We start from the raw sequence: 17,176 nt of genomic DNA on the forward strand, positions 1-17,176 counted from the left end.
ATTGTTGTTATTCTACAAAATTGGTTTTCTGCTTTTATTCGCTCTGCATCAGTTCATATAAATTTTACTAGATTTCTCTGAAACCACCCCTTCATCATTTCTTAGGGCATAATACTATTCTAAATACTCCATCACAATTATATACCATAACTTGTTCAGACATTCCCCAATTTATGGGTACATCCAAATTCCCATTCTTTGACATCTCCAAAAGAGTTATAAATAATTTTGTGCAATCTTAATTAGAATTTATTTTGCTTAGAAATAATTCCTCTCTTAATCTACTCTCCAGTTCCCTCTTCCCCCTTCTCTTTTCATCTTATTTCCCCTTTCTGTATCCAACTCTGTATGTATCCTTCCTTTCTTTGTCTATTTTAGGTGAGAGTGAGGTTCAAGGGTCAGCTACTCCCCCAAACCTCCTCTCCAAGTATATGTAGATGTCTGCTTGCTCACCCTGATTATGTGAAGTAATTTTCCTTAACCTTTCTTTTCATTCCCCCTTAGTATATTCCTCTTCCCCTTTCTTTCCATTCTTCTCTTAGGATCATCAAAACATAAAAGAACCACTCCCAAGTCTTGTCTAATTAGGTTCCTTCTAAGACCCCAAATAATGATTGGGTTCAGAAGGAATACATGCATGATTTCCCTTTATTCAAATATAAGCAGTTTATCCTTCTTTAGCCCTTTATCATTGTTCATTCTTATTTGCCATTTCATATTTCTCTTAATTCCTGTGTTTGAACTTGAAAGTCCCTGTATAGCTCCAGTATTTCTTCTCATCAGGAATGCTTGGCAGTCTTCTATTTCATTAAAGATCTATTTTTCCCCAGTAGCCAGCAAATAAAAAGGGTACCTAGGATGAAGCTTTGAGAGGATACCCATGCGTTTTAGAAATAACACTGAAAAGCTAGAGAGTATCCAGAGGAGATCATACTGAATTGTTTCAAGATTATGCCATATGAGGATCAGTTGAAGGAACTAGAGATTTTATCCAGGAGAAGAGAATGCTAGAGTCAGGGAAAATAACTTTCCAAGTTTTTGAAGGGCTGTCACATTGAAGAGTATATCCAGTCTATCCTTCTATACTTGGGCAGCAACACGATTTGTTGCAGTTTTCACAAGGGATTATATTTGGTTTGCTTCGAAGAAGTGTTACCCTTATTCTTTTTAGCCCACAAAGTAGAACTAGGAGGAAATGGTACAAATTACGGAGGCAAATTTTGGTTTAATGTAAGGAAAAACTTCCTAACAATTAGAGTTATCCAAAAGTGGAATGAGTTTAATTGGGAAATAACATCTACCGCCTCACTGAAGATCTTTAAGCAAAGTAGTATACTTCTTATTGATTATGAGTTGGACTACATGACCTTTCCTGTCCCTTCCAACTCTTTGGTTCTGTGAGTGGATAGTTTTGCCAATGAAGCAGGTTTAGACAAAGCAAAGATTAAATATAACACATTAGCAAAATGAAGAAGAATTAATTAATGAAGATAAAAATAATAATATTACCTTACCTTTATACAGCAGTTTAAGTTTATAAAGTGCTTTCCTCACAAAGTCCCATAAAGTAGGGAGAGGAATAATGAGGCACTAAGGGTTTAAATGATTTGCCTGTTTTTTCACATAGTTTATTGACTAGAAGCATGTATTTAAAAGCAAATCTTTTCACACCAAACCCAGTGTTCTTTTCATTACAAACATAGTTGGCCATGGTGGAAAACATGTAACAGAATCATTAGTCTACTCATGTTATTCCACTAATAAGTCAACTTCAGTGGTTCCCTGTTACCTCCAGAATCAGATATAAAATATTCTGTTTGATATTCGAAGTTCTTCACCACTGGCTTCTTTCTACCTTAAACTTTAGTCTGGCTATACAGGTATATTTGCTCTTTGTGGAACATGAGACCCCTTCTCCCATCTTCATGCTTTGCACTTCCTGTCCCTCATGCTGTAACATTCTATGTCCTCACCTCCACCTCTGATTTCCTTAGCTTGCTTCAAGACTCAACTCAAATCCTACATTCTTCAGAAGGCCTTTCCCATACACCTCTAGGTTCTAGGGGATTCACTTTCTGAAATTACCATTCATTTGTTCTCTCTCTGTATGTATATCTTTTATTTACCTGGTTATCTTCATGTTATTTCCCTAATTAGAATGTGTACTTTTTGAGACTATTTTTGTCTTCCTTCATATCCCTAGTGCTTAGTGAAGAGCCTGGACCATAGTATATGCACATGGAGTAGGGTTGACTTGTCAAGGAAGAGGGCCACTGTTCCGTTACTTGTAAGCTCCTTGAAACTTGGACTTCTTTGTACATATATAACTAGTGCCTAGCACATAATGGGCACTTAACAAATACTTGTTGATTGATTATCTCCACCAGAGGTTATAGTTATATTCACTTTATTCATTAAGATTCTTATTTTTAACCAAATTGAAACATAACCTTTCAAATTGAATTTTTTAAAACATGTAACCCCAGATGTTATGGTAATCCTTCCATGCTATTCTAATAAATGAAATATATTCCAATACATGTAGTTGTTTGCTTTTTACAGAGGTGTTCAAACTTCTTGGCTAAAAATCAGCTAAATTGGTGTGTTGTATTTTTAGTGTTTATAGCCTGCATTTTAAATAGAAGTAATATAACAAATCACCTGTGAAAATAAATCATCATCAAGATCCATCATAACCTGTTTCCAAGATATTGCCATTACATTTGAAGGCTAATATGGAAGAAAGGAAAGGGAAGGTCATTGAAGCATTTTCTTTTTAATTCACAGAAGACAATGGAAGGAATCACAGACAAGCAAGACTGCTTTGAAAGTTTACATACTGAATTTGTTATATACTTTAAAAGTAAACTCTAAATAGTAGAGATTTATAGTCTTGTATGCAATCCCCTTTTTTTGTTCTACTGTATATATGGAAGTATTCACTTTAAGGTCAGAATTTTTTTAAAAAATAGAGCCATTTTGAAAGGTCTGTATGCATAGTAGTAATACTTAGAAGAGAATCTGCATTTGAAATGAACATCTAGTTATTTTGTACTTACATGTATGTATATTAACACCCAAAAAATATACTGAAGTATGAAATTCATCTAGACTTGGAGACTTCAACTCATTAAAGGCCAGTAGGTACTCTCTTACTATCTCCCTACAAAGTCTTTTAAATTTTTTAAAATTTTTTATTTTTATTTATTTTGAACTGAGATACAAAAAGACAAAAAAAGAGAACATTTCCATGTACACAGCAATCTGCATTATTTCATGCAAGTCTTTCTAACTTTTTCTAAAATCAACTAGCTCACCATTTCTTATAACACAGTAGTATTTCATCACAATCATATACCACAGCTTGTTTATCCATTCTCAGATTGAGGGGCGTCCCCTCAATTTCCAGTTCTTTACCCCACAAAAAGAGCTGCTACAAATATTTTAGAAGATATAAGTTCTTTTCCTTTTTCCCTAACTACCTTCAGAAATATACCTTATGGTGGTATTGCTGGGTCAAAGGGTATACACAGTTTTGTAATCCTTTGGGCATAATTCTAGATTGCTCTTCATAATGGTTGGATCAGTTCACAGTTCCACCAACAGTAAATTATTGTCCCAGTTTTTCACATCCCATCCAACATTTATTGCTTTCCCTTTCTATCGTATTATCCCATCTGATGGGTCAAAGTTATTTTAATGTGCACTTCTCTAATCAATTGTGATTTAGAGCATTTTTTAATGTGATTATTATATAGTTTTGATTTCTTCATTGGAAAACTCTTCATATCCTTTGACCATTTATCAATTGAGGAATGACCCATATTCTTATAATTTTGACAAAGTTCTTTGTATATTTGAGCTTTATATATCTGAGAACCAGTCTATAAAAATTTTCTCCCAACTTTAAAGTTTTTATGCCCTAATATGTGGTCAGTTTTTGTAAAGGTACCATATACTGTTGAGAAAAAATATTTGCTTCTATTCTTATTCAGTTCTCTCCAGATATATATTATATCTAGCTTATCTGAGATTCTGTTCATCTCCTTAACTACTTTCTTATTTACTTTTTGGTTAGATTTATCTAATTCTAAGAGTTTTAAATCCCCCCACTATTGTAGTATTACTGGGCATTTCTACTTGTAATTCATTTTTTTCCTTTAAAAATTTAGATGCCATAGCATTTAGTACATATCTGTTTAGTATTGATATTATTACATTTTCTGTGATACCTTTTATCGTAGTGTAGTTTCCCTGTTTATCTCTTTTAATTAAATCTATTTTAGCCTTAACTTTGAGCTTATGATTGTTACTCCTGCCTTTTTTTAAAATTTGCTAAAGCACAATAAACTTTTCTGCAGCCCTTTATTTTAATTCTGTGTATATCTCTCATTTTTAAATGTGTTTCTTATAAACAACATATTTTTATTGTGATTTTTAATACATTTATTTATCCATTCCTGTTTTATAGGTCATTTCATCCCATTCAGATTGAAAGTTGTAATTACTAGTTGGGCATTTCCTCCATCGTATTTTTCTTCACTGTTATTACCCGTCCCACCCTCTCTTTTTACCCTATCCCACTTCATAAATCTGATTTTCTTCTAACCACTACCTCCCTAATCCACACCCTTTTAAAGAATTAGTCTCTTATCCTCTCCCCTCCCCTCCTATTTCATGATCTATACGCCCTTCTAAGAGTCCCTCCCCTATCCTGTACCCTCACCCTCCTATTTCCTTATAAATTTAGAAGACTTTTAAACCCTTCTAGGTGTATACATTATTCCCTCTTTAACCCAATTCAGATGAGAATTAGGTTCCAGCACTACCAGCCCTCCATCTGCTTCCACTCTTAACAGTTCTTCCATTCATTCCTCATTTGTGTGAGATAATTGCTCCATTTTACCTCTCCCTTCCCAATTTTATTTTTTACCAACATCCCATTATACTCAACTCAAACCTCCAGCCTTCTATCTATGTATGCTCTTTCAAACTACCAAAGTAATGATAACATACTTAAGAGTGCAAGTAACATTTTCCCATATAAGAAGTAAACAGTTTCACCTTATTGAGTCTCTTACAATTGGCTTTTAATGTTTACTTTATATTTCTCCTAGATCTTATATGTCAGATTTTCCATTGAGTTTTGGGCTTATTGTCACAAACACCTGAAAGTCTCTCAATTCATTAAATGTCCATTTTTTTTCATTCAGGATTGTACTCAACTTTGCTGGTAAGTTACTCTTCACTGCAAACCCAGCTCCTTTGCTCTTCGAGATACAGTGTTCCAAGACCTATGGTCTTTTAATGTAGAAGCTGCTAAAGCTTGTGTTATCCTGATTTTAGCTCCAAAGTTTTTAATTTTTTTTTCTTGTTGCTTGTATCATTTTCTCCTTAATCTGGGAGCTTTGAAATTTGGCTATGATGTTCCTATGAATTGTCATCTTGAGATCTCTTTCAGGGGGTGATCAATGGATTTTTTTGTTCCTATTTCTATTTTACTCTCTCATTCTAGAACTTCAGGGCAGTTTTCCTTAATAATTTCTTGTAATATCATGTCTGGACTATTTTTTTAGCATAACTTTCAAGTAGTTCAACAATTTTTTCTATTCCTATTATGAGAGATGAATTCTCAGAGGTGAAGCCTCCTCAAAAAGTCAATAATTTTTTATTATTATTTTCAAAATCCTCCCCCACTCAGACCTTGTTTCTAAGCACTTAACAGAAAGAATAAGCTCTGTCCCACCCCCAACCTGAGCCGTTTGCCCTTGGCTTCCCACCTCTTTCCTTGTCTTTGAATTTCTCTCCTGGAATGTAAGCCCCACCTCCCAGTTAAGGGGACAGGAAGAAACTTTCAAGCTTAGAATGTAAGCCCACCCCCAGTTAAGGGAATAAGGGATAGTGGTGGGTGGAGATTTGTTTGTGTGGTGGGTGGGGGACTTGTTTTTATAAGGGTCCCTTGTGACCAGCCTCTCTCTCCACGTGTATCAGAGGAGCAGACAGCCATCTCAGGAGATTGTAATAAAGGTAACCTTTGCTTTCCACCTTGAGAAGTCTCTGAGTTTAATTTGGGTTAGGGTCACTGTCCCACACACTACTTTGCCCTCTCATTCTAAAATTTCAGGGCAATTTTCCTTAATAATTTCTTATGATATTATATCAAGACTCTTTTTTGTTTGTAACTTTCAGAGAGTCCAACAATTCTTATATTGTCTCTCCTCAATCTGTTCTCTAAATCAGTCATTTTTCTAATGAGATGTTTCACATTCTCATTTTTTCATTCTTTTGATTTTGTTTTATTATTTCTTGGTGTCTTATAAAGTCATTAGCTTCCCCTTGTCCAGTTCTAGTTTTTAAGGTGTTATTTTCTTCCTTAAGTTTTTGTATTTCTTTTTCCAATTGATTGACTTTCCATACTTTTCTTGATTGTCTTAAATTGCTCTTGTTCTATTCTTAATTTTTTCTTGATCTCTCTTATTTGATTTTTCAAGTCCTTTTTAATCTCTTCCAAGAACTCTTTTTGGGCTTGTGACCATTTGACTTTTTTCTTTAAAGTAGCAACATGGTTTAGGGGTGCTGGAAACCCCAGAATGTCAGGGTACAAGTTGTATCTCCTAGAATGAATTCATGGACTTAAACTATTTTAAAGTCAGGTGGCAAAGTTTATTGTAATGCCAGTGAAGTTCCTAGGGAATCTGCAAACTAATGAGGATGATGCTGATGCTTATATACAAAAGGGACAACGAAAGGATCTGGGTGGGATTAAGGAGTGGTAAGTAGTCTGGGTACACCAGGTGTCTTCGGTGGAGGTGCCAGTGGTCTGGGCTGCTAGAATCTATGGGAAAATTCAGGGAGTCAACAGAGATAGCTTTGTTAAAGGGACAAGATAGTTCTGTTTATACAAAGGTTTGCCAGAGGCATGGTCCTTGGGCAGGCATCTTGTCCCTGCACTGATAACTTTTATCTGAGAAATTACAGGGTCAGGCTGTGTGACTGGGTTACTTCCAGAGACAAGGTCTTTTTCCTTAGGGGTCCAGGTCCCATCACTCTATCAGTAGGAGTGGCTTTTTTAACTTCTCTATCTTCTTCTCAGTATGAACCAGATCTTCTCTTTCCCCATAGTAGCTATGTATGGTCAGGTTCTTTCTCCTTTGTTTAGTGATTATTATATTTGTAGTAGCTGCTTATTATGCTCAGATTCTAATCCCAAGATGTGGGGGATGATGCCACAAACTCTGCTGTGATAATGCTCCTCTTTGCACTGGGACTGTCACCCTGATCCAACTATAGGCAATGCAACAAAGTCCTGCTCCTGGTGCCAGCAAAGGGACCCCTGTAAATCTCCTTCTAACCCATTGTCCGATCCCCTTACCATTTCTGGGATGAGAGGTCTAGAAACTGGCAGCGCTGCCACTGATTCAGGCACCCCAGGCCTGCTCCTGGTTTGCTGCGGCCAGTCTGCACTGGACTGTGCTCCTTTCTCACTCTGGTGCAGCAGACCTTCCCTGCCAACTTTCAAGTTGTCTTGGCCTGGAAAATTGTTTCACTCTGTCTTTTTCTGGATTTTGCCATTCTAGAATTTGTTTATAGAGTCATTATTTAAAAGTATTTGGAGGGGTTTAGGGAATTGCTCAGGCAAGTACCTGCCTTTACTCTGCTATCTTGGCTCTGCCCTCCCCTCCTTGCTTTTTAACCTCAAGGATCCTAGGTAAGATTTCATTTAGCTGCTGTTCCCCACTGTATTCTGCTAAGTCAGGAACATCATAGAATCACAAATTTAATTAGAGGTCATCTAATCAAGCTCCAGATTTTAGAGTTGAGAAAACTGAGATCTACAGAGATTAAATGAATTTACCAGTCACATATGGATAGTGACAGAACTGAGATTCAAATACAGATATCACTCTAAATCCATTGCTTTTTCTTTTTATCCCATTATTTCCCTACAAAGCTTGTAACCTGCCCTAATAAACTCCTACATGTCCAGGAAGATGAGCCTCAGTAATAAATGAGATGTTAAGGTGCTTCATTAATTTTAACATTAAAAATTAAGATTTTTTAAAGATAAATTTACATTCTTTTTTTCAGGATATTCAAGAAGAAGTTAATCAGCTAACAAATTCTGAAACTCTGTCAAGTATAGACAGTCTTGAAGCTGGAGACCAGGAAGAAATCTATTCAACACTTAGTAAAGCTCTATCTTCAGAAACCCAGCAGAACTCTGTATCTCACAATTCACAGAGTCCACAGCCAACAAATCAAGTTTATTTTGATGCAGGTGAATTGCATCTCTCTAAAACTCAACATATAAATAATTGGCTAATAAACTTAAGTGATCAAAATACACAGTCAGCCTCTCCTTTTCCAGACTTTATAAATAAACATAATGACTATTTTAATAATCCAAAGCTAAGATCATTTGCTCTTAACAGGATTAGCGAAAGAAGTATGGATGCTTCTGATAATACAGTAGCCATTATACAGAGCCCATGTACTTTTGCACAAGACAAAAAGGCTGAAAAGACCTCAGAAACCTTCAGTACATGGAAAGTTGACTCTCTGCCTTCTAGAACACTTAAAAGAGAGAGACCATTAGTTGCTGAGAGCCCAGCATTTAGATTCAGCAAAACTTGGACTGCTTCATCTCCCACTACAAGAGAAATAGTTCAGCCTTCAGAACATGAGAAATGTCCTGAATTAACTCAACCAAACAGAACCACTTCAGTACCTACTTCAAATGTACCTGTAGCAACACCTGTAGTACTATCTTCTCATCAGTGGACTAACTGTAAAAATACTTACAGTAATATACATTCAGCTAGTTCTTTGCAAAAAAATAATATGCACCTAGAAGAAATTTGCCCAATACAGTGTACTGATGGGCCAGATAGTTTGAAAGATATAAAAGATGAAAAGATGAAAAACTTTGGGATTAATAATCAGGCATTGCCTTTTTTATTTCCAGATGCACTTAGTGCTTCTTTTATGTGTAACAACTCTGATCAAATGTCAGTGAAAGATAAAAATGAGAAAACAGTTGGAACCACACCATCACTGTCTAATAATTCTGACTTAGTTGGACAAACAAAAAAATCCAAACATAATAATCATGAGAGAAATGGGGTGAAATTACTGAAAAGTATATTAAAGAAAGAATCTAAATATGAAAATGATTATTTCAAGACATTAATTGTAAATCGAGGCTTCAACTTAGGAAATCAAACTGCAGCAGCAATCAGAGATAGTGTAGAGTTGACAAAAATAAAGGGAAGGGGCTCAGAAATTCAAAAAAACATTAAAAAACTGAGGTGGTTTGATGAAATTGGCCAAATAGAAGAAGATAGAGAAACTTCATTGAAAACTGGACTTGCTTCATCTCAAGCATCATCACAGCCAACTTCAAACCAAAGTCAGTGCTACCAGCAACATTGCATTCATGCTTGTGCTATAAATTCTGCTAGTTATGAAAACCACAAAAATTTACTGGAAGTAATGAAGTATGAAAACCCCAAGGATAACTCTCTTATCACAAAAAATTCTGCTACACAAATGTCTGAAACATATAATGTGCCTTTACACTCTTTTGTACCTTCAGGTAAAACCTTTACAAAACAAGCATGGATAACCTCCAAAAAAGAGGAAGGTAAATTCCCTGTTCAAAATAATGTTTCTAAAACTCAGAAGACTACTCCACGGAGTGGGATAGTAAAGATAATTCGAAGATCAAGGGCTTCCAAAGTCCAATCAGGTATTGCATCTAAAAACAAAAAAGGCACTGTCAGACCACAGGCCACAAATGAAGCCAATAAGACTATAACAACTCAGGGCAAATTAATTGCACCTCACTCTCCTCATAAACCTATAAGAAATAATAAGATTAGTAAAACTGTAAAAAATCCTCAGTGTCAACAAGTGATGCCTACAAAATCCCAAAGAAGTACTATGAATAGTAGAAACCTAGGCTCAAGGTATGTTTTTCCAACAGAGAACATTTTTAGTCACATCTCTCAAGAAAGTAGCCCTCCACCTTGGAATACTAATAGCTCTGACTTATCACTCCAATGCCATCATTACCTTCCTATCTCACCTCTGAAGGCCAAACATCAGCAAAGCTAAATCATAGTGTGAAAGGTACTCAGATGATTGCCCAGCAAGATGGTTCATTGATTTGTACACAAAGAAGTGCTCTTTGTGAAGAAAATAGTCACTCTTTGAAGCCTATTGAAGAAAAAGTTGGTATTCAATGGAAAGGAGAGCATAGTGCTCAAGGACAAAATGAGAAGGCTGCTGGTAAGACTACTGACTTTAAAAAAAAAATAAGTAGAATGTCTTTGCATTACTTTGTATGTGAAATTTCCCTTCTTGTGGCACTGTAGTGATAGTGCATTAAGCATTACCCTAAAAGAATTAGTTTCTCAGTATGTGATTTAGTTGAAGCGCTAATTATATACTTAGTATTTGTGTGCTAAGTGAACCACAGTGTCTGCTGTCATAGGGCTTACAAACTAAGATGGAAATCATACAAATATAGCTAAATATAACACATTATTACCTGATAAGTGTCATCATAGAGATGAAAAACAATATGCTGTGTGAAGTGAGGTCTAAGGGGGAAATCATTACCTACTGGAAATTGCAAAAAAATCAGTCAATCAACAAGCATTTATTAAGGCCCCATTATGGCCAGACACTTTTGGGATATGAGCACAAAAAGAAGGATCTTATATTATGGAAAGTGGCTAGTAGAGTGAATGCAGCATATATATTGATAAGTGTGTGCAAAATGAATACAAGGTAATTTTGTAAGGAGGACACTAGCAGCTGGGGAATCAGGAAGACTTTGTGAAGAAGATAGTTCTTGAGCTGACTTTAAAAAAAAAAAAAAACAAGGAAGAGGCAGAAATGAGAAGAGAGTGCACTCCAGACAAAAAGAATAGTCAGTAGAGTGTCCTGTGTGCAGAAGAGCATAAGGTCTCTTTGGCTAGACTAGATGGTGTGTAAATGAGAGTAATGTATAATAATAAAAAAAAAAAAGGTTGGAGCCAAGTCATGAAGGACTTTAAAATCCATAGCAATTTATATTTGATCCTACAAGCAGTAGGAAGCCATTGAAGTGTATTGAGTAAGCAGATGGTAGGGACTGAGGGAAAGGAGTAACATGTTCAGACCCAAACTCTAAGAAAATCATTTTAGCAGCTTGTTTTCAGGAGAGATTTGAGGCAAATAAATTAAGTCAGAGGCTATTGTAATAGTCTAGAAAAGAGGTGATGGGTGCCTGAATCAGGGTAGAGGCTATGTGAGTAGAGAAAAGAGGACAGATGTGAGAGAGAACTGTTAAGCTGAAAATGGCAGGATTTGGCAACTGATTAGGATGTATAGACTAAAGGATGATGAAAAGTCAGTAACATCAATAATTTTTTTTAAAAGTCACAAACCTCAGTAATGAAATTAGAAGGAAAATCAAGTTTAAGAAGAAAAATAATGTACTTGGTTTGGGACATGTTGAATTTAATGTTGCAAATGAAGCAACCAATAGAGATGTCAAGTAGGCAGCTGGAAATGTGCAGCTAGTACTCAGAGGAAAGATCAAGACTAGAGATGCCAAGGGAGTAATTTACATTTATCTGTGTTAACACCAGTTAATGGGAGTGACCTGGATGAAGATTCAGCAAAGGAAGCTTCGTAGTAGTCAGAACTAAGAGAGCAGTGTTCACAAAAACCTAGAGGAAAAGAGTATCAAGGAGAAGAGGGTATTCCACTGTCAAAAGCTGCAGAGAAGTCAAGGATGAAGACTGAGCAAAGGCCATTAGATTTGGTAATTAAGAGATCATTGGTAACTTTGGAGAGAGCAGTTTCAGTTGAATGATTGATAAGGAAAGTTAGAAGCTAGATTTCAGTGTTAGAGAGTGAAAGGAATGGAAGTGTAGGCATCAATTATAGACAGCCTTCTCAAGGACTTGAGCCACAAAAGGGAGACCACCACTAATTTGCTGTCATTGCTGACATAGCCACCTCAAATTAAACTTATGGTCCACTGAACACTGCTATGTCTTTTTCAGATGAACTGCTATATAGCCACACACCAACACCTCAATCTTGTACTTAAGAAGTTAATTTTTAAAAAATATTTTATTGAAGCATTTTCTCTTTACATTATAGTCATTTCTGGGAAAGGAAAAAAGACGTCCTCCCTTTTCCAGACTGAAGTGTCCCTTGTGGCAAAGAGTTAACAATTAAGCAAAAAACATCCCATACAGAGACTATATATGCCAGTGTATATAACTTTCTGTCCTAATAGCCCCTTGCTTCTCTACCATTAGGAGGGAGATGGAGATTATCTTGATCTTAACTGGTTTTTCTTTGTCAGCTTCCATTTAGTGACCTTTTCAGCTACACTGATGTAGTCAATGTGCATATTGTCCTTTTGGTGCTGGTTAATTCACAACACCCTTGAAAATATATTAATGTGCCTGTCTTCCCATTACCCTCCAATATCAACTATTCCTATTTTTTTAATCATGTTTTTCTTTTGGCATGGAGCAAGGTGAATCCCCTGAACTGTTTTGTGTTTTTCCTACTATCAGTGATTTGAAAATGTTTTTGCCATCTGCAGTTTGCCTCTGTAAAATTGTTTTATATCCTGTTCATATATATTTTTGTTAATTCTCCATTTATCTTGAATATCTGACACTTATCAGTAATATTTGATGTGAATGTCTTCTCACGCCACAATTTTAATTTTTATTCTGTTTTATTTTAAATATGCAAAATAACTTTTTTTGCCTTTCTTTCATGATTTCCTCTATTCTTTGAATAGTTAAGGATTTGCCTACTAAAAAAATTTTGCTAAATGAGGGATAGAGTTAGATAAAAATAGATAATTTTCATTTCATGAAAATAAAAGATTTGTACAAACAAAATTAGCAGTGCAAGGATATGAAGGGAAAGTTAAATTGGGTTAAAAATTCTGTCATATTTCTCTAACAAGGCTCTAATATTCAAGATATGTAGGGAATCATAAACATAAAAAAGCCATTTCCCCAAAGGATCTTGTGTCCTAACACAAAAGTATAGTAGAGTTGGTAGTTACTGATAACTTTCTGGTTACTGTTTGTCTAGTAATAATACAGACTGTAAGCTTTGACATTCTTATTGACTTTTTTTCTTCTGAGATGGCTTGAAAAATCAATCTGTGAGTATCTTTAAAATTATGACATCTCCAGCCATGATTTCCACGGTGTTTTTGTCAAATCCAGCCACTCTTCATTACTTTATTTTCTGGACTGTTACCTCACATAACACTTTGGGTACTGAAGTGGTGAAGACTAAATGTGGTGAGGTGATACTACTGTCAACAATTATTAAGGTAGATCAGTATAAAAGCACTGGGAAATTTATTCATTTTCACATCTTTTTGTTCTCATATTTCATCTATAAATGCTCTCAGGATGATTTGACTTAGTTTGGTCTCTTGTCAAGCTTTCTTTGTGTAGGCTAATTTTCCTTACACTGCTTCTCACTGTTTTGTGAAGTAATTTTGGCATACCTCCCATAGAATTACAGAATCATTGAGTTAGAAGGGACCTCAAAGGCCCTTTATCTAGTACAAAGCAAATTTGAAAAAGAATGCCCTCCATAATATACCAAAACAAATGATCGTCTAGTCTTTGCTTGATGGAGTGAGGAGCATATAGCTGTCTCCCAAAGCACCCCTTTTCAATTTTTAATAACTCTAGTCATTTAGATGTTGCTGTTTTCTTACACTGAGCTTAAATATGCGTCTCTCTACCTATATCATAATTGTGCCCTATGAGGCCAAGCCGAACAAAACATAATTCTCCTATCTTAGAGACTTTCAGATACTTGAAAAAAGCTCTTATGACCCGCTTGAAAGTTTCTTCCAACAATATTCGTAGGCCATATTTTTCTATTCCCTTCACCAATTTTGTTATTCTTTTCTGGGTATGCTCTGGCTTGTTCATTTCTTTCTTCCTAACAGGTGATGATCAGGACTGAAAACTGTTCTATCTGTGGTCTGTCAAGAGAACAAGACTATTGATTCCTTAGCCTAGTGCAGCCTAAAATTACATAAACATTTGGAGCCAACAATTTTCACTTTTTATTCACATTAAGCTTGTGATACACTAGCCATACCTCCCTTACCTTGTACTTCTGGGATTGATTTTTTTTTAATCATTTTGAAAATGACATTTTGTTGTTCAGTTATTTCAGCCATGTCCAATTCTTCATGACCCACATTTGGGATTTTCTTGGCAAGATACTGGAGTGGTTTGCCATTTCCTTCTCCTGCTCATTTTACAGATGAAGAAACTGACGCAAAATAATTGACTTGCCTAGGGTCACACAGCTAGTAAATGTCTGAAGCCAGATTTGAACACACAGAAATGGTCTTCCTGACTCCAGGCCTCTATCCACTGCACCACCTAGCTGCCCAGATGACATTTATCCATATTAAATTTCATCCTACTCATTTTGGTCCATATTCTATTCTGTTAAGATCTTTTTTGAGCCACATCCAGTGTGTTAGCTGCATGTGACTCATAACTTTAGGTCAATTGCAAATTTGATAAGTATCTATGCATCATCCAAAGCATTGGTTAAAACCCAAACAAAGCATATAGTATAGAATAAATCCCTATTATACTTCACTGGAGACCTCATTTCAAGTTGACATGAAAACATTAATGACTACTCTTTGGGTCTGGCTATTCAACTAGGTTTGAATCCACCCTGTTATATTTTCATCTTGTTCTATAAGAATAATATGAGATTTTGTCAAATATTTTATTAAAATCTAGGTAAACTGTACACACAGCATTCTTCTGTTCAAAGAAAGCAACATGGCATAGTGAAAATGTCACTGACTCTGAAGTCAAAGGACCTGGGTTCAAATTTTACTTCTGTTATTCACTATCTATGTGACTTTAAGCAAAACACTTAATCACCTTGAACCTCACTTTCATTATCAATAAAATTAGGGGGTTGGAATAAATAATCTCTGAGGTTTCTTTCAGCTCTACATCTGTGATCTTATGACCTACTAATCTAGTGACCCTATCAAGAGAGAAATTAAATTAGTCAGGTATGATGAAGCCATGCTGGGTATTTGTGAGCCCATCTTCCTTTTGGTTAAAGGATTAGCAATCATTCTGTTATTAATATGTTGAAAAATTTTTGTAATAATCAAAATTAAGCTTACTTGGTTTGTATACTTAATTCCCTGCCCTTTTTCAAAAAATTGGGACAGCATTTGTCTATCTCTAATAAATGTGTTTATATGTTGTTATTGCTGGATAAACAGAGGGTCATTAACCAGATGCAGAGAAGACATGGTAGCCATTTACAGCTGTTGAAGACCCATCTAGAGTAAACTTGTTCTTATTGCTCAAAAAGACAGAACATGGGACCAGTGGGTACAAGTTACAGGGAGATAGATTATATTTAAACATAATAAAGATTAGTCTGCATTTAAAATTATCCAACAATGGAAAAGGCTTTCTCATGAAGTAATGAGGTCTCTGTCCCAAGAAATGTTAAGCAGATGCTAAATAACTATCTGTCATAGATAAAGAAATAATTCCTGCATGGGAGAAGTTTAACCAAATGACCTCGTAAGACCTCTTCCATTTCTAAGATTCTATAAATGTCACTAGTGGGTTTTTCCCCTTTTAGGTTTAAATAATTTGATTATAAATTATAAGAAACACAACATTTTATAGGAATTCAAGAGTCACGGATCAATAACAATTCATGTGAAACTTTATTCAATTCCTTTTGTTATATGTCAAGTTTTTTTAAACAGTTGACATTATTGAAACCCTCAGATAATAACTAATTGTAAATGTATAAATGACTGCTACACATTTTTTAGATGAGTTAGACGAAACTAGACCTTTTATTCATTAATATATGGAATTACAGATGAGGAAATTTTCTCTACCAGCATAGATTTAACACCTGCTTTGTAATTTATAGTCTTAGAGAGTTGTCTGAGATACTGAAAGAGGAAGTAACTTGCCCAGGGCATAATAGCTAATATGTGTCAAAGGCAGGATTTGAACCCAGATCTTCTTTAACTCTGAGGGCAACTAGCCTTCTGTCCACTATGCCTCACTGCCTCTCTGTAAATAAAGCTGAGTTTAGTAGACACAGATCCTGCCCTACTGAAAGCTTCTATCTAAAACTAATATTGGTTAATGAGCAGAAGCAGAGAAAAAAACAGGTAGATTTTTTTTTTAATCAAAAGCATTCAGAGCATTTTGTCCTGAAGCAAAATGAAAGGCTAAAAAAAAATGCATCACTACTTCATGTTCACTTCATCTAGGAAGTTTTTGGAGAGGATGTGGAATTTTTAACTTTCCCCTAAAGAAAGGAAATATTTTTAAAAGATTAAGAAAAATATCTTCCAACCTATGAAATATCATAGGACTTTAATTGTTGCCTAAAATTTTTGGTACAGGAAATTGCATGACATTTAGAGTATCTTTCCCTAGAAGATAAAGTATTAAATCATTTGTTTTTCCTTATGTTTAAAAAGTACCTGTTTTTATTTGTTTTATAATTTTAAATATCACAATGTTTAAAAATTCCTCTTTGATGTTTTTGCTTTTGTGAAATAAACTATCATGTCATAAAATCTGCTGTCATATTTGAAAGTACTTTGCTGTATAAAATAGTAAAAATAGATTATTCTGCTTTGCATAATTGATGACTTTTTTTCTGGCATTTGTCTTAAGATTCTACCAGTGCAAGAAGAAAAATAAATCTTGAAAGCAATGAAAATAAACCAAGAACTCTCTTAGAGCAAAGAAGACAGCTCTCCAATTCCATAAGGCAGAAGTGCCTTGAACAGCCACAGGTAAATGTAAATATAAATGTCCATTTAATATTGAGATATTATGTTAATGAAATAAAACACTGCCTTTATGGTTCTCTTATTATATATCAGAAGCCATGAAGAAAAATTAGACCTAACCTGTCAAGCCTAATATTGTTATACTGCTTACTTTTCCAAGCCCTGTTCTGTACTAATTGTTCTATTCTCATCATCAGAACCTATTTTTGTTTAACGGCAATTTCAGAACTTCTTTATAAATGGTAACATGATACAGAGGAAAGAGCACTGACTCTCGAGTTAAAGGACTTTGCTTGGTGC

At 35.2% G+C, this 17,176-nt stretch overlaps 1 protein-coding gene across 1 annotated transcript in view; it reads left to right on the forward strand.

Moving 5' to 3' along the window:
- CEP126 (centrosomal protein 126) overlaps positions 1-17,176 on the forward strand; it is a 76,902-nt gene that overhangs the window by 43,975 nt on the left and 15,751 nt on the right. Inside the window, 3 exon segments of the mRNA XM_020996100.2 lie at positions 8,089-10,051; positions 10,054-10,290; positions 16,758-16,879. Of these exon segments, the coding sequence (XP_020851759.2) occupies positions 8,089-10,051; positions 10,054-10,290; positions 16,758-16,879 (2,322 nt within the window).

This window comes from Phascolarctos cinereus, unplaced genomic scaffold (genome assembly GCF_003287225.1).
Source record: "Phascolarctos cinereus isolate Bilbo 61053 unplaced genomic scaffold, phaCin_HiC Scaffold_726;HRSCAF=1367, whole genome shotgun sequence".
Lineage (NCBI taxonomy): Eukaryota > Metazoa > Chordata > Mammalia > Diprotodontia > Phascolarctidae > Phascolarctos > Phascolarctos cinereus.